This window comes from Vigna umbellata, chromosome 2 (assembly GCF_029865625.1).
Source record: "Vigna umbellata cultivar VRB3 chromosome 2, Vumbellata_1.0, whole genome shotgun sequence".
Lineage (NCBI taxonomy): Eukaryota > Viridiplantae > Streptophyta > Magnoliopsida > Fabales > Fabaceae > Vigna > Vigna umbellata.
The window spans coordinates 5,395,380-5,422,964 of NC_142166.1; the positions used below are offsets into that span (position 1 = coordinate 5,395,380).

The 27,585-nt window shown below is 31.4% G+C and overlaps 3 protein-coding genes across 3 annotated transcripts; 1 reads left to right on the top strand and 2 right to left on the bottom strand.

Moving 5' to 3' along the window:
• The first annotated feature begins 12,828 nt into the window (after positions 1–12,828).
• Positions 12,829–14,007, top strand: LOC148203256 (pathogen-associated molecular patterns-induced protein A70-like). The gene has a single exon (XM_088107931.1). The coding sequence runs from the start codon at positions 12,956–12,958 to the stop codon at positions 13,757–13,759; it is 804 nt and encodes a 267-aa protein (XP_087964057.1). The 5' UTR covers positions 12,829–12,955; the 3' UTR covers positions 13,760–14,007.
• A 1,198-nt stretch (positions 14,008–15,205) lies between these two features.
• On the bottom strand, positions 15,206–21,015 carry LOC148203257 (Translation initiation factor SUI1 family protein). Its single transcript, XM_088105859.1, has 7 exons — positions 20,698–21,015; positions 20,485–20,574; positions 20,236–20,288; positions 20,043–20,124; positions 16,976–17,043; positions 16,160–16,243; positions 15,206–15,475 (listed from the first exon to the last, which is right to left on the bottom strand). The coding sequence occupies exons 1-7, from the start codon at positions 20,843–20,845 to the stop codon at positions 15,419–15,421; spliced, it is 582 nt and encodes a 193-aa protein (XP_087961985.1). The 5' UTR covers positions 20,846–21,015; the 3' UTR covers positions 15,206–15,418.
• A 1,698-nt stretch (positions 21,016–22,713) lies between these two features.
• Positions 22,714–26,793, bottom strand: LOC148203258 (cytokinin dehydrogenase 2-like). The gene is made up of 5 exons (XM_088107921.1): positions 26,211–26,793; positions 24,337–24,464; positions 23,630–23,896; positions 23,209–23,477; positions 22,714–23,119 (listed from the first exon to the last, which is right to left on the bottom strand). The coding sequence occupies exons 1-5, from the start codon at positions 26,791–26,793 to the stop codon at positions 22,831–22,833; spliced, it is 1,536 nt and encodes a 511-aa protein (XP_087964047.1). The 3' UTR covers positions 22,714–22,830.
• Between the last annotated feature and the right edge of the window lie 792 nt (positions 26,794–27,585).

Below are 27,585 nucleotides of genomic sequence, written 5' to 3' on the forward strand. Positions count from 1 at the left end.
CTATGTAATTGATGAACATGAAACAAAGTGTTTTTTTCGAGAGAGGCATTTCTTCTTGCCCAATAAGAATTCAATTATTTTATTTCTTTTCTTAATACCTTTTTTTGTCTTAAAAAAAAAAGAATGTTCAGAATTGTCCTACCTTTTTTAAAATGTTTAAAACCGTTCCAAATTTTAAAAAAATTGGTCAACTTAATCATTTTTAGTTACGGCGTCAAATTTTTAACAGTGCAGTTGCCACCCTGGAAAGAAGTTAATGACGTGTACAGTTTCTCTGACTGCGTGACAACTCTAATTCCCAAACCCTAGCTTCCTTGTGCCGCCAGCACCATTGGCAACCGTAGGCCGCCGTCAGCTACCCTGCCATCTTGCCACAACCTTGCCTCACGTTTCAGGCTCCCTAAAGCCGTGATTTAGAAACCATGGTTGCGCGATCAGGATTACAATTTGGATCTGGAATCTCTGTCTGGATTTCTTTTCTTGCAGGTGCTCGCGGTTTGCGAAGGTGGAGAAACCATGGTGTGCAGGTTGCGATCTGGAGGTGCGGCGTGATGGTTCTACCGTGCGAAGAAGATGATGAACATTGGCCATAGTGGGTTTCTATCACAGTGGGAGATGGCGCGATTTAGGTCTGGTGGAGGCGCTGATGGCTAGCTCAAGGTTGGGCGAAACTCACGAGGAGATGAACTGAAGAGCTGTGGCGGTGATTTAGGTTTCGAAAGATTTTTGGAATTGGGGATTTCTCCGTTTGGGTTTCTACAGGTGTGTGCGAGAGAGTGCTATTGCAATGGTCATGGTGGATGGTGGTCCTTGCAGCTCTACGGTGACCTGAAAAGTGTCTCATGGTGGAGATGAAAGTCGAGGAAGATGTTGAAGATGATGATGGAGGACTCGCGACTTTGGCGTTCGCGTTCTGTATTGGTGACGATGGTGGCTACCGGCGGTGACGCTGGTGTTGGGTGATGGCGAGGTTGCAGCAAGACGACAGGGTGGCTGACGGCGGCCTACGGTTGCCCATGGTGCTGGCGGCACAAGGAAGCTAGGGTTTGGGAATTAGGGTTGCCACGCAGTCAGATAAACTGGACACATCATTAACTTTTGTCCAGGGTGGCAGCTGTATCGTTAGAAATTTAACGCCGTAACCAAAAAAGATTAAGTTGACCAAATTTTTTAAAAGTTGGGACCATTTTGAACATTTTAAAAAAGGTACGACGATTATGAACATTCCTCCTCTTTCGAGAGACCAAAAGAGGTATTAAGCCTAAATAAAATATTAATATTTAAGTGTTGTGGATTTAAAAACTTAACTCAAAATGATTTTTTTTAATTAAAATTTCATATTCCTTTTAACATCTTATTTTAATTTTAATGTAATCATACTACTAAAATAAAATATTTCATTAAAAACATTTAGAAATATGTTTATTTAAAGTAGATCTCATATTAGTATTGTTATACAAAAGATAAGACTATAATAATATAAGACTTGTATACGTTTAGTTTTTAACTATGATTCTATACCAAAAATATACCTAACATGATCTACAATTGTTCCACTACTTGTTCATCATCTCTTAAAGAAAACTCTAAACTTGTATATTCATTTACCCACACTAATACGGTGATCATTGTAAAAAAGAAAGATACGAACATATAACAAACATATAAGAGAGGGTAAGCTAATATGCAAAAGGAACATCATATATTCATAAAAGATGTATCACAATATAATGCACTCCAACATGTTATTTAGATTTAAAATATAAAATTAAAGACTCTTCTTAACTCAATTATTGAGATACAAACATTGATGTCAAATCTTGATAGGTTTTTCATTTGTAGTGGCCTCTACTATATTGTAAAGAATAAGTTCCACCATATCACTTACAAGGTTAATCCTATATTGTCATAAAAAATACATTGTTCTTTTGACCAAGACCCCGTACCATTTTCAACCCTTCAACCATTCTTCTCTATATGAATTGAATGGTTAATAGAGTATCAAAATAACTTTCAACCCTAGACTCCTATATAAATGCATACACTACACAACAACTCGAACTTTTCCATGGAATTCCTTTCTCCAAAAACCACATTTTACTTAATTCATATCATACAAAATTCATTCACCTACACAAAATATAACTTAACAGATTTCAGACATTCATAACATCAATACATAAACATTTATACAATATATACATCAAGAAGTCATCATAATATGTTTATACTCATAAGTAATTTCATCATAAATAAATCATACTTATCAAACAAGTTATAATGAAATTCCAACTATAAAAAGAAGAGTTTTTTTTTTATCTTATTCAATGTGATATCTCACCACCCAACGCCACTCAACCAGAGGCATCTCTAGAAGGTTCCCACTCAACGCCACTTCCTCAACTAACGAAGGGTTCGCCCAAGGAAAACACCACTAGAGCTCCCATAATTTAAATCTTGGAACTTGTGTCTAGCGAAAGTCCAACCAGAGAGCTATTGGATTAGCGATGCCCAACGATATTAGTGTCATTTGACGCCATATCAGAAATCAAATTTCCCCCTTTGAGCTTTAACTAGGTAATTTAACACCTCTTGAGTTAATTCTCACTTCATAAATGTTTTGTGTCATAAAATTGTGTTTTTAACTCAAGTAGATCCATATTACTCAATTAAATATTCCTACAGGAGTACTCTTAGCTAACCAGATCAGATACATGTTTCTCATAATTCAAAAGTCAACATTACCAATACATGACAAATTCAACAAGTCAAATAATACATATCACAATCAACAATAATTCATAACTCAAGCTTAAATCACACTCTAATAATTAAAACATACAACAATATATAAAGACAACAAATTTTACTTCCTTCACCTGTTAGGACAACTCAACACAGCCAAAACACATATATTTCCACAAGATGCTCTATATACACATAGACACATCACAAAGACGATCATGACATATAATTATAATCATTAATCAACATAGAGTCATATCAAATATTAAAAAGACATACAAGACTTATATAAAAATGGAAATAAACAAAAAAATTGTTGAAACTCAAAGTGAATGGATAAATTGAATGGTCCAAATTGAAGAGGTTCATAATGAAAATCACTCCTCTCACATTGAATTTTCAATTAGATGAATAGAAAATGAGAAAATAAAGTAAAAAAAAACTTTGGTTTTTAAAAAAATTGTTTGTTTTAAAATAAAAAAATCATTTATAACAAAATTATTAATAATATTTTTTTATATTAAAATATTCAAATGACACCATTTTTAAATTATTATGCATTCTAAAATCCCATTTTAATTTCTATTACTTTACAATTCTTATTAAAATTTAGGACTTGTTGGATTGGAATTTTAAAAAAAAGTATTTTTTTTACTAAAAAAATGTTACTTAGTGAATTAATGAAAATATAATTTTTTTTATTTTACTTTTATACTTAATGTTGTTTTATGACCAACTCGGATTTTTTTTTTCATTTTTTTACTATAGAACTGTTACGACAGAATTTTAGCAATGCAATTCATATTCAACAAGTTAAAAATGAATTATATTGCATTCTATGAAAAATAACAAACAAGAAGTGAATATATATATATATACACTAAATGTTAAGAAATTATACATATTTCTTTAAATTATTTTGTATATTTGTAATTATCAAAGAAGTAATGTTATGAAAACCAAAGATCTTAGATCAAAGTATTAAGTCTTAAATAATCTTAAATAGGTGTGATTATGGATTTAGTTAGCAGTTTAGTTTTAAATATAAGAGTGTTAATTAAGAGAGAAAAACAGGATATGTTAATGGGAGAGAGTGGGCAGCATGAGTGATGGTTTCCTTGGATTTTAGGGCAAAGACAATGACATGAGAAGGTGGTGAATCTTTTCTTGTTCATATGCACCATTGCATCATAACACCATTCATAATGGTAGGGTCCATTCTCACACATTTTCTTTCACTAACTTCTCTCTCCAACCATTAATTTATGTAAGTGCAACTCATATACCCCACAAAGGGATCGTCACCTCTAATTTATGGACACTAAAGACAACTAATGTCCACTGTAATAATATGTTAACATAATGTCTTACAATATTTTGACATAATATATATGTTATTTTTTTACTAAATTTATAATACGTCAATGTAATAATAAATTAACAAAAAAAACTTTATGTGTTGTATTAAAATATTATCGAAAACATATATGTATTAAAATATCTTTTTCTTTTCTATTACATGTTAAATAAAATACAAAATTTCCTTTTCATTTATGTGTGTAAATGAATGTTTCAACATTTATAATCATCATGGAAACTTGAAACCAATGCATTTAAATATTTTTGTCATGTTTTTTACCACAATTCATTTTGGAATAACACAAACTTAACTATTAATTTTGGATTAATCTTAGTGCCCTTTTGTTTTGAAATTATATCAGATAAAATTAGGTGATCTTTCCTTTTCAATTATATATAAATATACGAAATTTGAATAAAAAATCTTGCCTAAAGATATATAAGCTTGGTTCCATTTAGAAAAAAGTAAGAGTAATTAGAAAAAAATGATTCTAAAAATAAAAGAAACGTGTCTTACAAGATTGATATTTCATTAAGTATAATTATAGTTGCAATTTCAAATACCTTTCAATTTTGACTTATTATATATTGAAGAAGTGAAATTCACACTCCCACCAAGATAGTGAAACCCACCAAACATTCTTGGCAACCACCAACGACCTTCACGTATCAAAATAGTATATACATTGATTTCAAGACCATGAAAACAACAAACACGATTGGTCCAATTATTAATAAAAACAAAGTATATGTGGTGGCTATTTCACAAAGTGGAACAAATAAATACATGAAAAGTTTATAAACAAATTCAAAGACAGTTCTCAAATTCCACGTCATTAATCTCACTAAGAATAGCAAAAAAAAAATGTCACATGGTATGTGGAAAAGGACACCCAACAAAGAATATAACCACGTACACATACAACATGGTCCGCTTTGTCTTTTTAACACACATATATCCTCTCTTTTTTTTCTTTCTTAATTTTCAAGTCTCAAATACTAATTTCATTAATAAAAAGTAAACTTTAAGTTTAACTCAAACCTATAAAATTGATTTAGTCGATGTAAGACTTTCAATATATCCCCTCATATTGAGATATATATGATACCATATTAAGACGCGAACTTTAAATCTAATTCAATTCCACAAAATCAACTAAGTGAGATTTGCATTGATTTATATATTATACATTGGATTTATCTTTAGTCAGTATAAGACTTTGAACACCCATAAAAAATATACATGTTTTTCTTTTTAAAGTTAAAAAAGAAGAAAGTTCTAAGTAGAATGTGACATCATGCATGTTTGAAAAGATTTCCTTGCAACCTTTTATCTAATTTCTGGTTACTCACTCCACCATGTTACTCCCTTTGGTCCACTCAATTTTTCATCCATTGTTAGGGTTTCATCATCATATATATTTCTTTGCCTCTCGGAGCTAAACCTAATCTTTTGATACAAGGTAACAAGCATGAAGTTAGCAAAGGAAGAAGGGGACCAAACATAAAAGAGTTTCGTCCAATGCTTTGAAACCATGTGCAAGAACTTTTTAACACACAATTCTTATATCACATGCATAGCTTTAGGATCTTCACTTTTGCTAAGGCTGAAAGAGGCACATTTGAAGAACATTCCCATGGTTGTTGAGGTGGTTCCTTCCTACAATGCTGAATTCCCAAGAAACCTCTATAAAATATATTAACATATATATATAAATTGACCCACCAGCAGCTCAATACTTAAAATTTTTTACTTACATTTACATGTGCGTAATCTTCTATTTTTAAATTCTACATGTGTGTAGTTTTTTTCTTTTTTGCGTGTTTATGATTTCTTTTTTATATATTTCTATAGAATTGTGTTTTAAATTCAACCAAAGAATATCTATGAATATCAATAAACAAATAAAATACATAAAACTTATTTTCCTTGATATACTTTTTATTATTATTATTTAAAATATATTAAATCTCGTATATGTATTGGGTTGTATTTCTTATCTAAGAATCTCGGTTATGATTCTCAAATATATTAAATTTAATAAGATATTATTATTTTTTAATCTTTGGTAAATTTAACAAAGACTATTATTATACAGTAATATTAATAAGATAAATATAGCTAGAAAATAACTTCATTAAATATAATAATGTGAGTAAAAACCATGTGTTTATCAAGAAAGAGATGAGAAGAATATCAGTAAAATAGAATAAAATTATATACTTCTTTTAGAATTTTTTATTTATATTGCAGATATAAACTAATTTTAGTTTATTATAAATATTATTTTGTTTTGTTTTTCTTTTCTTATAAAAGACAACCAAATCTTAAACATTATTATTCTTAAACAACTATATATATGAAAAGATTAAGTATAAAGAAAAATATTATGTGATTTTTAAATTGAAAATGAAATGTATTTTAAAGAAAAAAAATTAAACACCTTATGTATTATTATATATATATATATATAATTAGGCCAAAATTTGTGCGCGAAGAAAGAAATTGAAGAGGCGAACTTCGAGAGACAACTTCGTCAGACAGAATGGCAATAGAGAATTCGTTTCCTGTAGTTATGTCTTTATTTTCTGATTTTTTTATCATTTTTAAGTTAATATTGTTTTAAAATTCTTGTTACCTTTTAGTGAATGAATTTTTCAAGCTTCCTTTTAATTCAATAGTAACTATATGCATTCGAGAACAAGTGTGAAGTTACTTTTTCATATTCTAAGTTTTGAAGGTATTAGAATAACATTAAAAATTTTGTGAATATAGAAGAATTCTAGTTCAAATTATTAAAATTAAAAGGTTTTATTTATCTTACTCATCAATGTTTTTATAATGCAACTAGTCATCAATTCGGTTAAAATATTGGATTATTGGTTCAACCAATAGATCACTAATGGAACTGATGACCTAATGTATCATTAAATATATAATTTTATGTTACATATATAATTAATGTAATTTTTTTGAAGTTAATCAAGTACAAAAAAATCAGTTGGTAAAATAATCATAATATTATTCTTAAATAATTGGGACATAAGTTTAATCCTCATTTTCTATGAAATGCATATTCGATCTAATTTGATTTTCAAATCCCTCAGTTCTTTTATTTAACTTCTAATTGCTATATAAGGATTTTCTTTTCTCTACTCCACACTTATCTTATGCTGGTTTGAAAAGAAGAAGAAAGAAAAAGTGCTGAAAAAGTAAGATGGTTAGTTTGAGGATAAAATAAGAAAAATATTAAAAAATATATGATATAAATTATATTTGTCAACATAGAACAAATTAAAATTAAAAATAATTAACGTATGATTACAAAGTTCTTATAGCGACCTGACAATAGAATAAACAATCGATTCAACAAACAATTATAAAAAATAGAAGAAACAATCGATTCAACAAACAATAATTTTTATAAGAATAAATTAAGGAATAAATTTTACATATAATATAATTTGCACACATATTTATATATTATCAGTTGATTTTATATCTAATCGATATTAACTTTCAACAAAAATAAATTATTCTAAAAAATGTAACTTTTCTTTCTACTTTTTATTATTTTCTCTCTATATTTGAGTTTAAAGTAAAATATCTAAACTTCTATAAAAAATATAATGAAAATAACACATTTTTACGAGGAAATATTTATGAAAATTCTAAATATATACACAAAAAAGAAGAAAATAATATAAATTTGTAGATATATATGACGTTATAAATTTCTTTTAAAATACCTTTTTTCAAAAGAAATGTGTTTAAATAAGTGTTTAGTAACATATTTTATGTTGATTCAACTTAAACAAATTCTAAAACTGAATTTTTGGAGTAATGGTTTTATGTGGGATCACGAAAAAGGAATATATTGTTATAAGAGACACTGAGAGATTCTAAAACGGATTTTGTTTAAGTTTCTCGAATTCTCATATTTAGACTTCAAAATCTTGCTTCAACAGTAATTATCTTTAGGCCAACAAATGTATGAGGAAAATGTTTTCGGCCCAAACAAATGTGGAAGGTTAGTGATTTGGGCTTTAGGCCTGCCAAAGCCTATGGCTACTTCAATTTAACAGTATTTGAGAATAGTGATATTCGTAGATAAACAAAGACACATTTTCTTTTATCTCATTGTACATTTAAAGCTAAAAGCGATATTCAGTATGTCTCCAAGTATATTTTATTTGAAAAATAAATTAATACGATAACCATTTATCTATTTTTATGATTTTAATATACTGAAAAGTGCAATTATTATTTAAATAGAATTTTAATTTTAATTTATTAATAATAGTTTATATATATATATATATATATATATATATATATATATATATATATATATATATATATTAAATATTTTTTATACACTAATAAAAATCACAATACAATTTGATCAAAATTACTCACTAAAACAAATAAACTAATAATAATTGAAATTTAACATAGATCTCATTTTTTAACTTCTACCTATATTAATAAACTTTTCAAATATAAACCTAATTGAATAACAAAATATTTTTTATGTTAATATTTATATTATTGAATACTTAAATTGAGAATTAAAATTTTTTATATAAAAAATGCAATAAATAAAAATATTAAAAAAGAAAATGAATATTAGCATAAAAGTTTTTTAGTTGCCATAAAATTGAGATAAAGAAAAAAAAATATATTGAAAATATGAATAAGTTTTATAACAAGTCAACCAATTAGAAGAATGAAAATCTGGAAAATGTGATAAAATATTATTTAATAAATTATAATTTAATGGAAGATGGGAATATTAGGACAAAACGCATATCCATTTTTATCAACATACTCAACTAAAAAATAAAAAATCAAAGTATTATACGTGTAAGAGCCTGAAAATGTAAGGTTACTGGGCCCTGCAGCCTGGCCTAAGAAGCTAAGGGCATTAGGACCTCAGAAGAGGCCTCATTTTTCCAGCTCTGAGTTCATTTTCCAGTTCCCCTTTCTCTCTCTAAACTCATCTCCATTTTCTCCTTCTTGCTCTGCCTTCTCTCTATCCTTGCACTCATTTAAACCGATAGGTGGTGTTCTTTCGCTCACGAAGTTGAGAGCTTCCCTTCTATCCGATTAGATTTCTATTTGGACGGGTAAGTCAGTTTCTCCACTTTTTCTTGAACTTAGGGCATGCAACTTTACTGGTTGCATGGTGCTCCTTTTGATTCTCTGTCTATTCTAGCTCTAAGAGTTGTTTCCATCACCATTTAGGTGGTTGTAGGGCACTGTTTGGGTTTTCTCTGTGAAGGCACGGTTAGGGCACTCTAGTTGTTGAGAGCCTTTCTTTGTTGGTAGGATAGAGGAACCTTAAAAACCTGAGTTGGCACATCCCTGATCATAGAGCAGCCCTGGACTGGTCAAGTCAGTTGTGACTAGTCATATGTGCTGGCGTCGAAGGTGAGTTTGATGCGTTCAGACATCTGGGTCTTCTCCAGTGACCAATTGGGGGTAAAGAAAGATCTCTACTAGGATGAAAATAAAATAAAACAAGTTGATTGTAGATGCATAAAGTTATCATGTGTTAATTTCTAGTCAATTATAATTTTAGAAAATCAATCACTATGTGTTTGGAATTTAAAGTAAAGATCCATATATATATATATATATTACGTATTTTATCTTATAAATATATATATATATATATATATATATATATATATATATATATATATATATATATATATTAGTTTAATGGTGCGTTGGTATTTCCAAACAATAATTCCAATATCCATTTTGCACTTTATGATTTACAGGGTGGGTAGTTAGTTATGATTAATTTAGAATCTAGAGTAACCTTGATTGCAGCAAAACAGGTGCCTAAAAAGAGAGTTTGATGTGCTTCTAATATAATATAAATACGTATATTTACAAGATACTGTACGTATCATATATATATATATATATATATATATATATATATATATATAATAAAGTAAGGATAGTTGTTTCTTATATTGAAACGTGAGTGTTAATCAATAATTATATTACTTGTTGGTATGTATAAATTGATGCATTTTATGAGCTGTTATGGGTTAGTTGGAGTTGTTTGGTTCTTGGTATTGATTAACTTAGATTCAATTGTGGAGATGTTATTTTTATAATTTGTGAGTGGTGAGTAATGTATATTGTTGAGATTGTGTATATGTTGATTTTGGCAGAAAGTATATGATTACAAAGTGATGAAAGTATAATCCAAGTTGTAAATCAAATTCCATCTGTGTAGGATCTCTTGGTGAGATCCTTAGTGTAGAATGATTGCATGGTAGCTCAGTCTTGGGGGTTTTCCTGACGCTCCAATGGTCTTTCATTCTCAAGTAGAGAGGATTGATCCATGTGCTGAGGAGTAGCAGGATGTCCTAGTCTTGGAGGCTTCCAGTATGCTCCAGGGCGCGGAACGGATTAACCTCGTGAGTGTGGTAGGGTGGAACCCATTGGCAATGGCTTTGCAAAACAGTAGAGGCCACCACGAGTGCATAACCCGACATAGCTTGGCAATCATTCTGGTCCGGACGAGTCGGTCTATAAAACAATGAGTCTTGTGATGTCAATGTATCATGTTTGAGTGGCTTTTACATGTCGGGTGTGATTGAATAACATGATTTTTATATCTAGCTCACCCTTGCTTTCTTTGTTGTGTGCTGCTTGTGTATGTTTTTCTTTGCGATGATCATCCATTTGGATGGGAGCAGATGGCGAGGATGTTCCATTGGAGACGGTTTTGGATGTTGAGGACAATGTTGTCGCCTAATCTCCGATGGTGTTATTAGTTATTCCTGAAATTTGGGATACCGTTTTTCCACCTTATATTTAGATCTCTTTGAAGTATAAGTTTAAATTCTGAAGCTATTTTGAAAATGACTATAATCCTATTTACTGTCAACTGCTTTCCTATATTACGAATGATGACGTCTTTATTATATATATATATATGCTTTCTATATAATTGAGATATCACAATACGTATCTATATTTATATCGAATAAATATAATAAATACAAACAATATTTTCAAATAATTTCCGCGTAAATAAGTTTATTAAAAAAGTGAATACTAATATCATGTGGGTTGTACCAAATAAAATATTTCATTTTATTTGTAAAATTCTTTTGGAAAGTGTTTTCAACATCTTAATTTCCACACAAAAGAACATAAAAAGAAGAAGAAATCATAGCCGCCACGAATATGGATCTGTGTGCTCAAAATGTTCTCTAAAAGTAATTCTTTTTAAAATAATATAACACAATAAATTAGGGTTACGTATGATTTCGAAATATATGCGCAACTGGCTGCACTTTTTGGCTTTGTACAAAGACGGGAAAAAGTTTGCTGAAATAATTATTTTAAAAGGGAAGCATTTAATACCACATACGTTATAATAACATTTTTTAAAACTAAAAACACAGTTAAAAGTACACAAAGGGTATTTATTATATTCTCTTACAAGATTTATTTTATTTGGAATGAGTGTTACTATATTATATTATTTTTTACATTTTGTGCCAGTGTTGCTCTAACCATATTTCATAATCCAATTTCTATAAACTTTTATGTATTTTAAATTTTAAAACTTTGAAGGTACTTTAATTATTTATAGTTAAATTCTAATTTCACCAGCACATAGATTTATAAAATAGAAACTTGTATGAGTTGATTTCTCATCCCTACAAAATGACAATTTCCAAGTCTATGGAAATTTGAGCTTTTTTCTTAATTGAATTCATTTCTCAACGTCATATCATTACGCAATTTCCAAATACACTCATAATTGCAATTAACAGTATTATTCAAAAGATTGAGTCAGAATTGTCTGCAAAGGAATAAAAATTACAACGTTAATTTAAATTACTCAAACTCAGCATTCCTCAAAACACACTAATGGATAACTACGAAGTCACAATGCGCACACACACACACACATATATATATATATATATATATACTTATATTTATTTATTTATTTTGATCTTAGGATTGTACATGGTTTCACTCGAGGTATGTTTGATTGAATAAAAGAAAAATAAACTAATGAAGTTTGAAGCAGAAGACTAGGAAGAGTGGTTGAAGTATGGTCAACAATAAGAAGACAAAACCTCCTGATGGTGATGAGTATGAAAGATTAATTATGTATGATATCTGCGTGCACCACCGACTTTTGCGTCATATACTTTTAAACAAAATACAAAGAGTAGTATTTGATTTGAATTTTTTACCAATATTTTCTCACAAAATATTTTATTAAATAATACTTAAATATGTTTAAAACTAATATTTTAGATTTGCACTACATAGAATAGTATTTATCAGTATTAGCGACTAAAATTCCTGAAAAAAAATGTTTTAAACATATAAACCATATTTTAAATTTATGATAAGATACTGGGTTAATCTTAACCAATAGTAATTTCATTTAAAAATACTGAAACGATGAAAATATATATAAACGTGAAAGACAAATAAAATGATATGCAGGCACGTTGAAACCATGATTATATTTGTTTATAATATAAACCATGTTTATCCATTTATTAGAAATATTAATTAATGAGTTTGAATTAGCATAGCAGGTGATCATTGTAGTAAACATAATACTAAGATGGCTGTCAACAGTGTTGAAAAGAATAAAGAATAACAACAACGTCACGCACTAATGAAGAACTTGACGTTTTAACAATGAAACCAGACAGAAACTGACGAATGCATGAAAGCAAACGTTAAACCTTTCCTTTTATATAAGAAACCACACACCCTTCGTTCCATTCCCACAGTACCAAACACATCCATCGACCAAAAAACATAAGAGAATCTGACCCAACAATGAGTGAAACAGCAGCAAGAGATTCTTCAGTTTATGGTGCCATGGCAAGTTGGTTCACACCCTCGTATCTGTTCATCTTCATCAACCTTGTCATTGGAACCATAGCCATCACCTCTCGTTTCACCACCACACCAAAACGCCAACGCCAACACCAACACCAACTCATCCGTTCTCCCTCTTTGCTGGACAGATTCACATCCTTCAACCTACGTTATCGCAAACATGAAACGACAGCAACGTTAACGCCTCACAACGTTGTTGTGGAGTCTGTCCAGATTCTAGACTCGCCTCGGCCGGTTCAAATCGGTTCCTTCGATACGACCGAGACCCGAGAAGGAGATGAAGTTAAAAGTGATAACTCACCCCAGTTGGACCGGGTTCCGTCTTCGTCGTTGATGGACCGGATTAGGTCTTTTAGTTTTCGTAGAACAGAAAGTGAAAGATCCGAGCCGGTCCAAAATTCTGAGTCTGGAATGAATCTGGTACGAACTCCATCTTTGTTGGAGCACGTTAGGCGTTTTAGTCTGGATTTAGGTAAAGTGCAGAAGGAAAGTTGTGACTCGGTTGAGCAGCAATTAAGCCGTGCTCCTTCCTTCCTGCAGCGGCTTAAGTCCTTGACCTTTGACAGATCGGAGTCCGAAGCTGAGGTGAGCGATGGTGGGGAGTTCGTGGAGGAAAGGGAAGAAGAGGAAGGGGTGGACGCTAAGGCTGATGATTTCATCAACAGGTTTAGGCAGCAACTCAGGTTGCAGAGGCTTGACTCTATTCTACGATGCAGGGATATGCTCACACGAAACTCATAATAACACTTGAATTTAATATTATTTGAAGGAGAAGATCCCCTTTTTCCGAATGTTTCTTGCTTGAACACGAGAATTTGGCTACCTGGTCTGTTGTCTGTAATCTGTATTTGTAAACCGTTGCTGTTTTGGTATTGTTATTCGAAAAAAAATAATTAATCGATATGTATAGCAAGCAGCTAGCGATAATCTTTTGAATGTAGACAATTTTTAAAGATGAAGTCTGAGTTTTTATTTTATTTTGTAGGTTATTTATTTGTCTGGATGTTAGTCTCATCACTTGTACTGATTTACATACCTTCACCAAGACGACCTAATTAATTGAAACTTTAAAAGGAAACAAAATTATGGAAAAGTAACATAAATATTTTATTACAGGAATTCCTTAGCTCGTTTCTATAATAGAATTCCCCTAATATATATTTTTGGCATAGGTCTCTTGGGAGTCTTCTTCAACCTTTGGCGGGGCTCCATAGTCACTTAGACTTACTTTTCCATTATCAAGTTTATCGGCTGAATGTTGGTCAAAAAGTGTTTACACTGATACTGACATTTGGATTATTAAATTCTGCATATGCACAATCACATGTTTAAGGAGGGAGGGCTTTAAACAGCCACGATAAAATAAAACATTTCATTTTAATCACATAGCCCAAATATTATTTGCTTTTCACATTTAGCTCTAATACCTCAACCAAATATATAGTATTATAAGACTTCTAGCAGCATTTATTTTACTAACAATTGTATTCATATTGTTGAATATATATATCTAACACATATAAACAGTCTTACGTCATTTCCCCATTTATAAATTGTTAGGCAACTCAAGCATTGTAAATAAGCGTATTTAAAAAAACTCAGTAGCCTTCTGTTGGCAAATTTTGTTAATTAAACTAAAAATATTAATAATGCCTGCTGGCGTAGGACAAGACATTGAACACAGGGGAGTAAATGCAGAATGCTGGGATTCATAACTTTTTGAAAACTCATTAAAAGAATCACACTTCAAATGTAAAAGTCATGGCTATTAAACTCAAAAGAAAAGCCATCATCATTGTCAAACATAAAAGAAAAATATAATGTAATACCACCGTGTTTAAAGAAACGAATTCATAATGACGTTTAAGAGAGAATAAATAAATAAACCCATATCAGCTTCTACTTTTATTGTGTACAAACAAATCAAACTTCTACTAACAAGGACGCGTTCAACTTTGAATGGGACACACGCCCCCTTATCCCCTTCCTTCGAACCGAAGTCCGAACAGAACGAAATGATAAATGACACAGATTAATTTATCTAAATTCCCGTTTTATGTTCAGAATCCATAGCCTGCATTATTATAAATTTATGTAAAAGGATTCTGCGACTGGCAATTTCATGCAAGCAGAGCCTTATCCCCACAACTTATATATATGGCTTAAAACCTCAATGAAAATACAAAATTGATGAAAAGGAACCTTTTTTTCCTCTTGCCTCTTTACACACATCACTAATTAAATTGTCGTTAAACTAAAAGTACACATACTGATGTCCATCGATACCAAACTATGTTCTTTTTTTGGGGGATATGGTAAGAAAAAGGGGACATTGGGGGATTACAGTAATATTGAAGAGTCTAGCAACCAGTACGAAGTTTTAATGCCAGGATATCAAAATCAAGCAGCTGGAACCTTTCTCCCATCTTCTATAAAGAAAATTGCTGTTTCTGGAACCTGCAAAAGGAAGGTAGATTTTCGATCACACGAGATTTTAAACCATTTAACTCCAGGTCTCCTACTATCTTGAAATTAATCATAACAAAGAAAACATATGAAACGCTTTTCAAAGGATTCTTTGAGCTAACTAGAGATTACTTACATTTTTGTTTAGACTCATCGATTAAAATTGTCAAACAAATGGAGTCAGTAATAGATGTCAACAAAAATAGATATAGTCTCACTAACAACATCTCTTTCAATAAGAAGCAGGCCTATCTTAGCCGATGACATTCATATAAAAACAGATGCATCTTTACAGCTAATGTTTACAAACATTTTCATGACCAAATTCATCCATCAGTACTGAAAACAAAATATTAACCATATCATGCATGAAATATGTTGGCTACATTCAGCTGCAGTATCATAGATGAAGGACATGTCCCATATATCATATAAGATGGTGTCAAAGATAGATTGCCGATCTGAACAACAAATTTCCTTGCTCAGTTTAATAACCAAATTAAAATATGCATCGGTCTCCCACAAGAGAAGATTATAATGGAAATTATGTTACTGAAACTTGATAACTCTAATTTTCCTTTTTAATTGTTTCTTTTAATCACTGTCAACAATACATACGTTTAAATTAGATTACACAATTACAATGCCAAACAACCAACAACCAAAATTACTTACATCAGGCCATGTATCTGTAATGAATTCCACGATGTCATAAGCTATATCCCCTTGAACATCAATTTGTTCTTTCTCGGTTGGTCCCTAACATGAATCAATCCACAAAAGTGTAAGACATTATATCCATATATGAACCAACAGTACTAGGTGTTGATCGTAGTTGTCAATCCCAAATACCAGTGCAGAGGAATTGTCCTCTTGAACACTATATAGCAGAACAGAGGGTGGCAAGATAGCCACTATGGTAACCAATTAGAAGAGAGCACAAGACAAGGAGATGAAAGAAATGTTTCAGAGAGATTAAATAAAAGAACACGGACAGAACGAAGACCGAAAAGATCACGGTTAACCAGATTATCTAAGAGACGATAATAAAAAAACTATGGATAACAGAGTGTTACAAGACTAAGAAACAACGGTGTCAATTCTTATTCATAGAAGGGGGATTCATTCCAAATTGACCCCTAAAAAACCTTAAATAGCGCTGTTTCATTGTTTAAACAAGTTTTTGTGACCCACTCCAATAGCACTCGCTCCATCTGCAATTTTCCATGATTTTGTCCACTATTGCTGCTGTAACAGCAGCTACTCCAAATTGCAACAATATTCCACTTTTGCCGCTCAATGACATAATTCCCCAATAACACCGCTATTTGGCGATATTGACAACTATGGTTTGGCTTAGTTTATTTTGAGTTAAAAAATGTTTTCTTTAGTAAATTGGTAATCAATTTTTTGGAAGAAAACAAAAGAAAAATCCCAGGAAAAAGGGTCACAACATGCATTTTATGAACACCATACAAAATTTCAGCAAACCTTGACAACAGAGGCTCCTGTAGCAAACTTTTTCCCAAGTTTCTTGGAAGCATCGCTGAGCTTGACACCTGAATGCAATAAAAGAAAAAAAAAGTTAAACACCAAACCACACCTATGTAATATTACCTTAAGTCTATGTTTGTCTTTGTTAGGAATAAAAGAGAATGAGTTAGACACGTGTGAGACACGTGTAAGGAGAGTAATATGTTATAGTTGTTAGAAGAGAGAGAAGGTATAAATAATAAACTAAGTAGGGGGAGAGGGGGATCGGAGAATTTGTTCAGACTGGATATTTTCCAGAGGAGGAAGGTTAGGCTTCCTTGGGGTGATTCTTGTATTCTGATTCACTCATTCATCATTAATACATATATACATACTTTTCCATTCTTTATTCGAGAGTTGTGGTGAGAAGAGAGTCTTGATTAGGTTATTGGCATAAAGTAACCTAACAATTTGGTCCGACCTGCCGGATCCAAATCGGAGGAGTTGCGCGATGGAGAACAAGATGAATGCACTGGAGGAAAGGTGGGAAGGAAGATTCGATTCCATGGAAGCAATGCTTATGGAGATGCGAGCAGAGATGAGAGGAAGGGCTCGAAATGAGAGTCGCGACCGTGGAAGACGAAACATTAATCGCGACCGTGGGAGAAGAAGGAACCAGCGTCGGAGCTCCGAAGGGAGTCGCGATTCCGTCAACGCTGAACGCAAACGGCGACCACCAGAGAAGTCGGAGGACGAAGCGGAAGAGGACAGAGGAGACGTGCAACGTAGCGGGATGAAACGCATTGAACTCCCAACATTCGAAGGAGTGGACCCCATGGGCTGGATCGCGAAGGCAGAGAAATTTTTCGATCTACAGAACTTGACGGAGAGGAAGAAGATGAAGTTGGTATATACCTGTATGGAGAGAGGCGCGAGCTACTATTGGATTCGTTTCTGGCAGAAGAAAACCCGACATCCAAATTGGAAGATATTCACGGAAGCGCTGACGCGGAGGTTCGGCGAACTGAATCGAGACACCGTTTGTGAGGAGCTGGCAGCGGAGCTACAGGAGGGAAGCGTCAACAAGGACTTCCAGGAGTTGGGAAATTCGGTGCCACAAGCATCGGGAAAACCAGATCACTCATTTTCTGTTTCTGTCGATCTTGGAGCTGGCATTATAAATGGTGTTGAGGCTGTGGGGGCTATTGAGCGAAGATCAGATACTTATTCGTTGATTGGTGATCCGTTCGATCTTGGGTCGACAATGATGAACAGTGATTGCTTTCGCAATGACAAAGAAACCAAACAAAACAATTCGGCAAATAGACCATTTAATTCCGAAAGGGACAGTTCGGTGGAAAGAAAGCTTGATGAGGATATTTTGAGCTCTCAGGAGAGGAGGGTTAGGGATTGGCACTACACTCACTTGGAGCATGATTGTGCTGCTTCACTTAATAATGTTTCTCTTTCCGATTGGAATCACGATGAAGTGTATAGGAGTTTTGGAGGAGATCATGGTATGATTATAAGGGGTCACAGTTTCGTTGTTGAGTATCTGGGAGAAAGAATCACAATTCCCTTGAACCACATTGTAACAAATGTGTCAAATGATATCAAGGAGCCTGGTCAAAATTATAAAATCAAAGTTTCTACAGCAAATAACAACGATTTCTTTGGTGATACTGTTCTTGTTACTGTTTTACTGGGCAGTTTGAAGGCTGGAACTATACAGTGGTACCCACCTTTGCCACAATGGAAATGTTTTTCGGGGAAGCGTTTTAGTTATGGAACTCTAAATACAGTGGTTCTGGAATTTCCTAGTGAAGTTTGGGATTATGCTGGGGACTACTGGGAAGCAACAAATGCGAGGAGAAACACTAGAGGTCACTACTTTATGTTTTGTAATGTTAGGAACGCAGTTGGGGTTCCTGCCCTTATTGCATTAGAAGTTGGTAAAGTAGCCACAGATGGTCAAAGATGGAGCTCTTCGGGTCATCTCAAACATGCAATTAAGGTTCTCCGAAATTTTTTTGGGCAGGATTCAGTTCCAGATCATGTTACATATGTGGTGACTGATTGGGATACTGTTTGGGGGGCGATGATGAGTGGACTACGTGAGTCTGTTAGCAAAATGGACATATTGAGCACTGGAAATGAATATATTGTTGAGATGAAGGGATTAGAAATCAGAGACAAACTTTATTTCTTTGAGTCGGGAGGTTTGGATGTGAATTTAGGAGCTACCTGTTTGGCATCCCTGGGAAAAATGAAAGTAGATTGGTGGCAGTTGAGCATGGAGATTGAGCAGGAAGAATGGAAGACATCGGTGGAGGATTCGAGGAGCAGAATGTTGGAAGTTGATAGAATCCAGGAAGAATGGAAGATATTGGAGGAGGATTTGCCACCACCCAAGCCTCCAGACTTGAATTGGAGGGCATCACCTGGGAAGGGAAGAGGAGCATTACGGCAAATAACAGTTCCCTAACTTCAACCTTGAGGACAAGGTTGATTTTGAGGGGGGGAGTAATGTTAGGAATAAAAGAGAATGAGTTAGACACGTGTGAGACACGTGTAAGGAGAGTAATATGTTATAGTTGTTAGAAGAGAGAGAAGGTATAAATAATAAACTAAGTAGGGGGAGAGGGGGATCGGAGAATTTGTTCAGACTGGATATTTTCCAGAGGAGGAAGGTTAGGCTTCCTTGGGGTGATTCTTGTATTCTGATTCACTCATTCATCATTAATACATATATACATACTTTTCCATTCTTTATTCGAGAGTTGTGGTGAGAAGAGAGTCTTGATTAGGTTATTGGCATAAAGTAACCTAACAGTCTTGATACTGAATAGAAAGGGATGAAATGAAATGATGTTAGTTATAGCTTTTTGGGTTGTTTAAAATGAAATGAAAAAGGAGGAGTCAATATTATCTAATTCCATCCTATAGAATAAAAAATTTCCCATATTTCACCATGAAACGTCCAGACTGCTGGTATGACAAGTTCATCCCAATTCATCTTTATATTCTACCTACCTGTCCTTAAGACATCCAAATAATGCCCAAGAGAATAACAGAAATAGCTCACCGAAAAGCTCCAGGCCCTTCACAGTGGTGATACACTTTCGCTTGTTACGTACAACCTTTTCAATAACCACCTCTTGCTTATCCTGAAAAGAGCAAAATCACATCCAATCACACCAAACGACATGAAACTATGACATTCAGCATCATACAACAAGTACGTTCACTACAGAGGCTTAAATAATTCCAAGACATGCCTTCTTCTTTATCTTCCCACCCGGAAGACGCTTCACTTCTTCTTGCTTCGGTGCTGAAACATCAAAACCAACACACACCATCAGAGAATCACATTGACTAGGCTAGAATCACAAAAAACTCATGTCATTGAAAGCCAAACAACTCATCTAAATTAACGGTCACAAAATAAAATACAAATTCTAAAATTTACGGAATATCAACCTTCTTCAATCTCAAGCACACTAAACAAAAGTTAAAAATAAAAATACCTGAGGTAGCAGCTCCATCACCAGCTCCTGACGATATACCGGTACTTTGCAGCTTGTCAGCAACGTTATCAGCTCCCTTATCATTTGCCTCTGCGCGAAAAAAAAAATAACAATTCGCATTTGAATTAAATCGGAATGATCGAAATAAAAAAAAAAAAAAAGAGTAAATTGGGAAATATTGAATTTCTTGAGAAAGAAAGAAAGGAAAGGTACCTTTAAGAAGATTAGGGTATAGGTCAGGGACGTTTTGGATCAACCAGGGTTTGCATTTTTCGAAATCGGATCCAAATTCGCAGTATTCGGGAGGCAAACTGCACACCCCACAGTACAGCACCCGAACCGGTTGGGGTTTCTCCGCCATTGTTGTTTAAACACAAGCTTGCAAACCCTGCTTCACTTTTGCAATTTTCTTGAGAACGAAAACACTAACAAAACGGTGCGTTTTTGCAACGCAGAGAAAAGACGATGGTGATCGATGGCGCGGTGAAGGGAGGGACCTTGATGATTCCCTGGTACGGTGTCGTGTAGGGAGTCTCTCAATTTAAAGAAAATAAATAAAAAATTTAATTAATTGCACTTTAACCCCTGTGCTTTCATTTGTTTCAATGGAGTTTGTGTGTAAATTTTGAATATCTGTGGTTCCAACTTTGTTTTCCGGATATTATAATTATAATTATGAATTTCTAATTCCCCTCAAATATATTAATGTATAATTTACGCATTACATGTTTGAAAAACTAAAACCATATAATTGTAATAATTAAGTGATCAAATTGACACAATTAAAATTATAAAAAAAACTAAAATTGCATAATTATTAAAAAAAATTAGAATCACGTGGTATTGAATTCATTCTAGCATAAAAAAAATTTGTGTTGTCACCAGTAATATGAAAGTTTGGTGCATTTACTTATCTTTCGTAACACGAAGCAATGTTCCATACAAAGTCTAATATCGCATGGTTTTTCTTTTTAAACCTTAACTTTTGCTACTGATTATTATATTAAATTGAGTAATTACCCCAAAAAATTAAAAGTTATATACGAAGTCTGACATCACATGCATATATTTCTTTTTCTTTTGTTTACTTTAATGTTTAATAATAATATTTTTATGGTTTGATCAAGACTTGACACGTGTGATTTATATGACATAAGTGGTGCTTGAAGGCAAAGAATAAGAATAGAACTATTTTTGGAAAGAAATAAGAGAGGGTTTTTGTTTGCACTTCTTAAATACTAAAGCACACCCCCCCTCCCTGTGCTTTGGGTTTCCTCTATTTTAGCCCAACTTAAAAGTCCACAAGGAAGCTCACCTCTTTTTTACTCACCTCACCATTTATATGGACACCGCAACTATAACACCTTATTAAATGAATTAAATTTAAACATAAATCAAATTAAATTATAGCTTATAGATTATTTCGTACACTTATTTATTACAAAAAAAATAAATTAAAGTTCATATGTAAGTTTTAATATAATATAACTTAACATCATTAAGGTGTAACTTTCTAAGTTTGGGCTAAAATGTAGACAAATATGTTGTTCATCCGCTAAAATACAACTTCAATTGCTATTTTGACTTTGAAATATTTGAATATAGTAACGACGGTAAGATAAAATTGAATATATTTTTCCCTTATTTCGATGATACTATTAACTTTTTGAATTACAAAATAAAATTATTTTGATAATTTTTTTAAAAGAAAAAAGAAATTTTGAGTTCAACTTCTATATTAACAAAATACTAATAATTAATATTTGTTGATAACGAAAATGTAACCTCATGTTGACGTGTCTAATTATATATAATTAAACCGAATTATGAATACCTTAAAATATTCTACTAAAACACTAAAATTATTAAATTTTCAAAATAAAAAAATCAACTCATTTTTTTTAAACTACATAATTCTATTTTTGTACTATAAATGAAAACATGTAATTCTAAAGTCAATATCTTTTCATAGCTAAATATTCTGTTTTATGTAAAAGAAATATTTATTTTCATTCAAAAATGGAGGAAACATTGCAAAAAGAAATTAAAAATATTATACTTTCCTTCCTTCCATCACTTTCCAAACACCATTTTCTTATTTCTTTTTTTCGTAGAACTGTCCATGATTTTAGCGAGTCATGAAAAATTAATAACGAAAAACATTTAAATAGATATCTGCATATTAAATCTAATTTCATAAAGTTCCAAAGGAAAGATTGACTGGTAAAGCAAAACCTAATTATACATTATCTATTGGAAAATGTGAAATAATATTTTTACTTTTTATTCTTTTATTTTCTAATAAGAATACAAAATTCTACTCTCTTTTTTATAACCATTTTACTTTCAAAAAATGCCTTGTCCTGGTGACAATATTCTTTTGGGATCAAATCGAGCTTTTCTATCTCCAAAAAGTTTCCATTTTGAGCCAAAGTGTTCCACCCATTGTTGTTGTGTTTTGTTCCCAGTGAGATATTCCGTGATCTTAATACCAGCACCCTTACAAAACTCTAATATTTGCTGGTTCTGAGTCTGATATTTCTTCAGCATATCTATCGAACTTGTAGAACGCAAAAGACTTACAGCGTAGAAAACATCTTCATCTGGTGTAACTGGTGACATCTTATCATCCCACCTGATAATTATTATAATGCATGTTAGCATGTTACGTAATTTAATTTCATAAAACTGATTATATGTTATGTATTGTACTTATGAACTTACTTGTTTCGGTTCAGCGGGTATATCAGAGAAATTCCGCTAGAAATGTTTTGCTTAAGAATAATGTTCTTGAACACACCTTCGTTAATATCTGAGATTCGAGATCTTGGAATCCAGATGTTCAACCAGGGGTGAGGAATTTCCCAAAGTCCTCTTGACCTTAGAAATATCTCTTCTGCGTAAACTCTATTCAGAAACTCCTCGTACGATGCATCTTTTTCGAACATAAATGTTGGTACGAACTTTAACCCTTTCACCAAATCGGCCACATCCTGTACAAGAAGATAAATAGTTAATTTAGTAAAACATAGTGTTCACACATGATGAGTTTGTTCCAGACGTGTAATGATATGTTTTGATATATGAAAACGAGTAATGAAAGTAAAAGAAGTTCCTTAGAACATGACAACATTTGTTTCGTTACCTTGGTCACGAATGCTTGAGAGTTGTTGTCATAGTATTTGACAAGTTCTATGATGTAGATTATGCCATTTTGAGTTACCAGTGAAGTTATTCTTTGATGGTCAGAATCTGGATAAAAGGAAAGTTCCAGGGGTGGCTGATTGAACAGAAGCTTGCCTTCTACATAATCTGCTGCAGTAGTGTCATTCTTTTCACTGAAGGAGATTAAATGCTCTTGGTCGCTAGAAAATGCAGTGAAGTTGTTATAAAGCAGATGGAGCCATTTCACCTGATCAATAATTCATATGTATGTTTTAGGTTAAAAAAGGAACTTAAATTAACCAGCTCTTTATATATATATATATATATATATATATATATATATATATATATATATATATATATATATATTAAAACTAAATGATTTGAGAGTAACCATGACATCGTAAAACTAATATTAATGAATGATTCTAAGATGAATAACACATAATAAATCCCATTTTTTATAATAACTTTGATAATTTATTATAATATATTTAAATGAAGAAGACTTCAAAATTAATTTAATTTCACGAAAAATTGGTTTATAAGATAAAATCTGTATTCATACTTTTAAACTATTCTTATATTTGGTAGACTGTTTACTTTATATATATGTTTTAATTAATTAATTCTACAAGTTTGTTTTGTACAGAAAAAAATGCAGAAAAGAGAGAAAATGATACTTGCCCTGGTTGGTGCAGGTCCTAGAGGTATTCTGGCTCTGGTTATTACACCAAATTGACCTAATCCTCCAAGAACACCGTAAAATAACTCAGAATTCTTATCCCTAGAGCAAGTCACAAACTCTCCTTTTCCTGAAAAAAAAAATATAGTTTGTCTTATAGATAGACAATTGAATATCATTTTTTTGTGCATTATATAATTGTTGTGCATTATATTATTGTTTAAACCAATTATATATAGATATCTATGTATGACCTGAGAATTTATAAACTGTTAAAATACTGATTGAGAGTACAACAATGAAACCACTAATTAATTGGTATTAATGTAATAATGAAACCATTTATAAAATACTTTTAAAAACAATATCATAATTTAATATAATATTAAAAACTAAAATAAAACATTTAATAAGTCTTTATCATTTAAAATATAACATTAAATAAAATGTTTAATAACATCTAGGTAGATTTAAACTTTAACAATACATAATAATATTATTTTAAAAATATTATATTATATTTAAGAGATAAATACTTTACATGTTTTATCTTTAAGGAAAAAAATAATAATATTATCTTAAATTTTTTATTAAAAACGTTTTTTTTTTCTAAATAGATTTCAAATTGATTCAAATGGAAACCTTATTGATGAGATAAATTGAATAGTAGATCAATTAATTGACTTTTTCAATCAAAAGAACCAATCTACTCAGTTTTTATAACCAATAAATAAATACGGAAATTAAACTACTTTGGTAATATATGTTTAAATTAATTAAAAAGAAAATAATATGAACATCTTTTCAGATTGATGAGAGAATAAGTGTTGACTTTTTGAAAAAGAAATGATATTTTGACTAACTATAAGAGATTGGTCTACAAGATATAATTGCAAACTTTCTTTGATTTTTTTAATCATGAAGAGTATTGGTACATATATGGTGAGATCATGTGACAGTTACATTTAAGTGTTTATTTCATATTTTAAATTTGTCAAATTGTTAAGTTTTATTATGCTTAAACTCAATTTATATTTTAGTCCATATATATACTTAAACATAAGTGACAAATTTGGATCAATAATGGATTTTATTTTTTGAATGGGATAAATTTTTTTTACTTTTTCATTAAAAAATTGAATTTATTATAGTTAATTTTAGTGTAATTCCAATTCAATGAATCAATTAAACTATCGCTTAATAGAAGATTGATTAATTCATTACACTCTCTATTAAACTATCGCTTAATAGAAAATTGATGCCAATAAATATCAGAGAACAGAACAAAAATAATAATATTTTTATAAGGACAAAATAAAATTTATCAAGCATAAATCAAAATCCAAAAAATATATGATGGATACAAAGTTGTTTAAACCTTTTTATAATATAGAATGATTAGAAAACAATATTTTGGATGAATATAATAGGCAAATATATTGTTTTGCTATTCTATGTAATAATTATTTTGGTCTTTATATATACATAGACAACATAGAATTGAAAAATTTAAAATGAATATAAGCAATTAAAACTATACACGCGAAGATTAAAATAAACAATTTTCAAATACAAAAACTAAGATAAAATCTGTACAGCTTATAATAAAATGAGTAATCAAACATTTCAACCCTAAAGAATAATGACAACTTACTCACCTAATCTTTCTATAGATTGAAATTTAATAGCATTTAACTTCAGTTATAATGATTCTCTGTCGTGAAGTGAATGTCACATTATTCATGAACTATAATCACACAATGAAAAAGTGAATAAAGTTTGAGTGTGTTTGAAACGTTATGAACAGTTACCTAACTTTTGAAGACTTTGATAGCATTGAAGTTGATAAAGAAGGTGAGATTTGAGAAAGTGATACCTGTGACAACATCGAGTTGAAGAACATTAGAGATCTGAGGACCAAATCGAAAGGCTTGGCCACTGATTCCAGCATTTGACAGGGTTCCTCCAACACTCAGATACAAATAATCTGTCCAAGATAAAGGTGTGAGTCCACGTTTTAGGGTTGCATGCAACACATCAATCCACAACACTTCACCACCAACATCAGCATAACAATTTAATGATGTTTTTCGATCACAATTTGAAACCGAAATCAGTGACCCTTTGAGGTTAGTCATGTTCAAGACCACCCCATTTCGTGCCTGGGCTTGCCCTAGAATGGAGTGAGCTTTGCCTCTGGTGGCTATGGTGAATGGGGTGGGAAGAGAGTTTGAGAATTTGATCAAACTTGAGATATCACTCACAGAAGATGGCTCAAAAACTTTTAATGGGGTTTCGTGAACTATGTGCCCATAATCTGTTGATGCCAACGAAAGGATTTGAGGGTCACTACTAAACTTTTTGGCTATTTCTTTGGGGATTTTGACATTTGCTTGTGTGATGCTAGATAGACATAGAACAGCCATGGCTATGGAAAATGCTAAATTACTCACATCCATTTTTATTTTCAAGTTAAATTTCTATGTGAAATTGTTTTGAATTGGGTCTATATATAGATTAAGGGATTCGTGCAAGTTATCATGTATTCAAAGTTTATGTAATTGCCACGTAATGATTGGTGTTGAAAACGATACAAGTTAGGTTAACTTTTCAAATACTTGTTAAGCCAATTGCATTTTTTTTATATTGTATAATATTATAAATTAATTTATTCTAAAATATTATTTACATCCTTCGTTTACATTTAGATCTAGTATAGAAGTTTACGAATTTGGTCCGATTAGTTGTAAAGGGATTATTGCATACGTCTTTTTTAATATATTTTTATTTTTATAGAATCTAAGATATAATTAAGTTTATTGTTTTTACAAAACTCAGACTCAAATTATGCAATTATGTAAAATATATTTCTAAGATTTTTTTTTAAATTTTTTTTCTACCTATATGACTTAATCGTGTAATTGAAATATTTTAGCTAATACTATTTTTATTTTTCAAAAATATATCATTATGTTGGATTAATTATTAATTCATTTAATTAATACTCTCCTGAGACTATACTGTATCAGCAAATGAAATGTATTAATTACTAATTAATTATGGATATTCAGTAGACAATATAGGTATATAATTAATATTTTTGAAGCATTTTAATTGTTAATATTTATTGGATTTAAGCACTTAATTAGCGATATTTTTATTTCAAAATATTGTATTCCAACGTACATAACAAATGATTTCTCTTCCATGTTTGTTAAAGCTAAAAAAAAAACATTTTTAACAAATTGGTT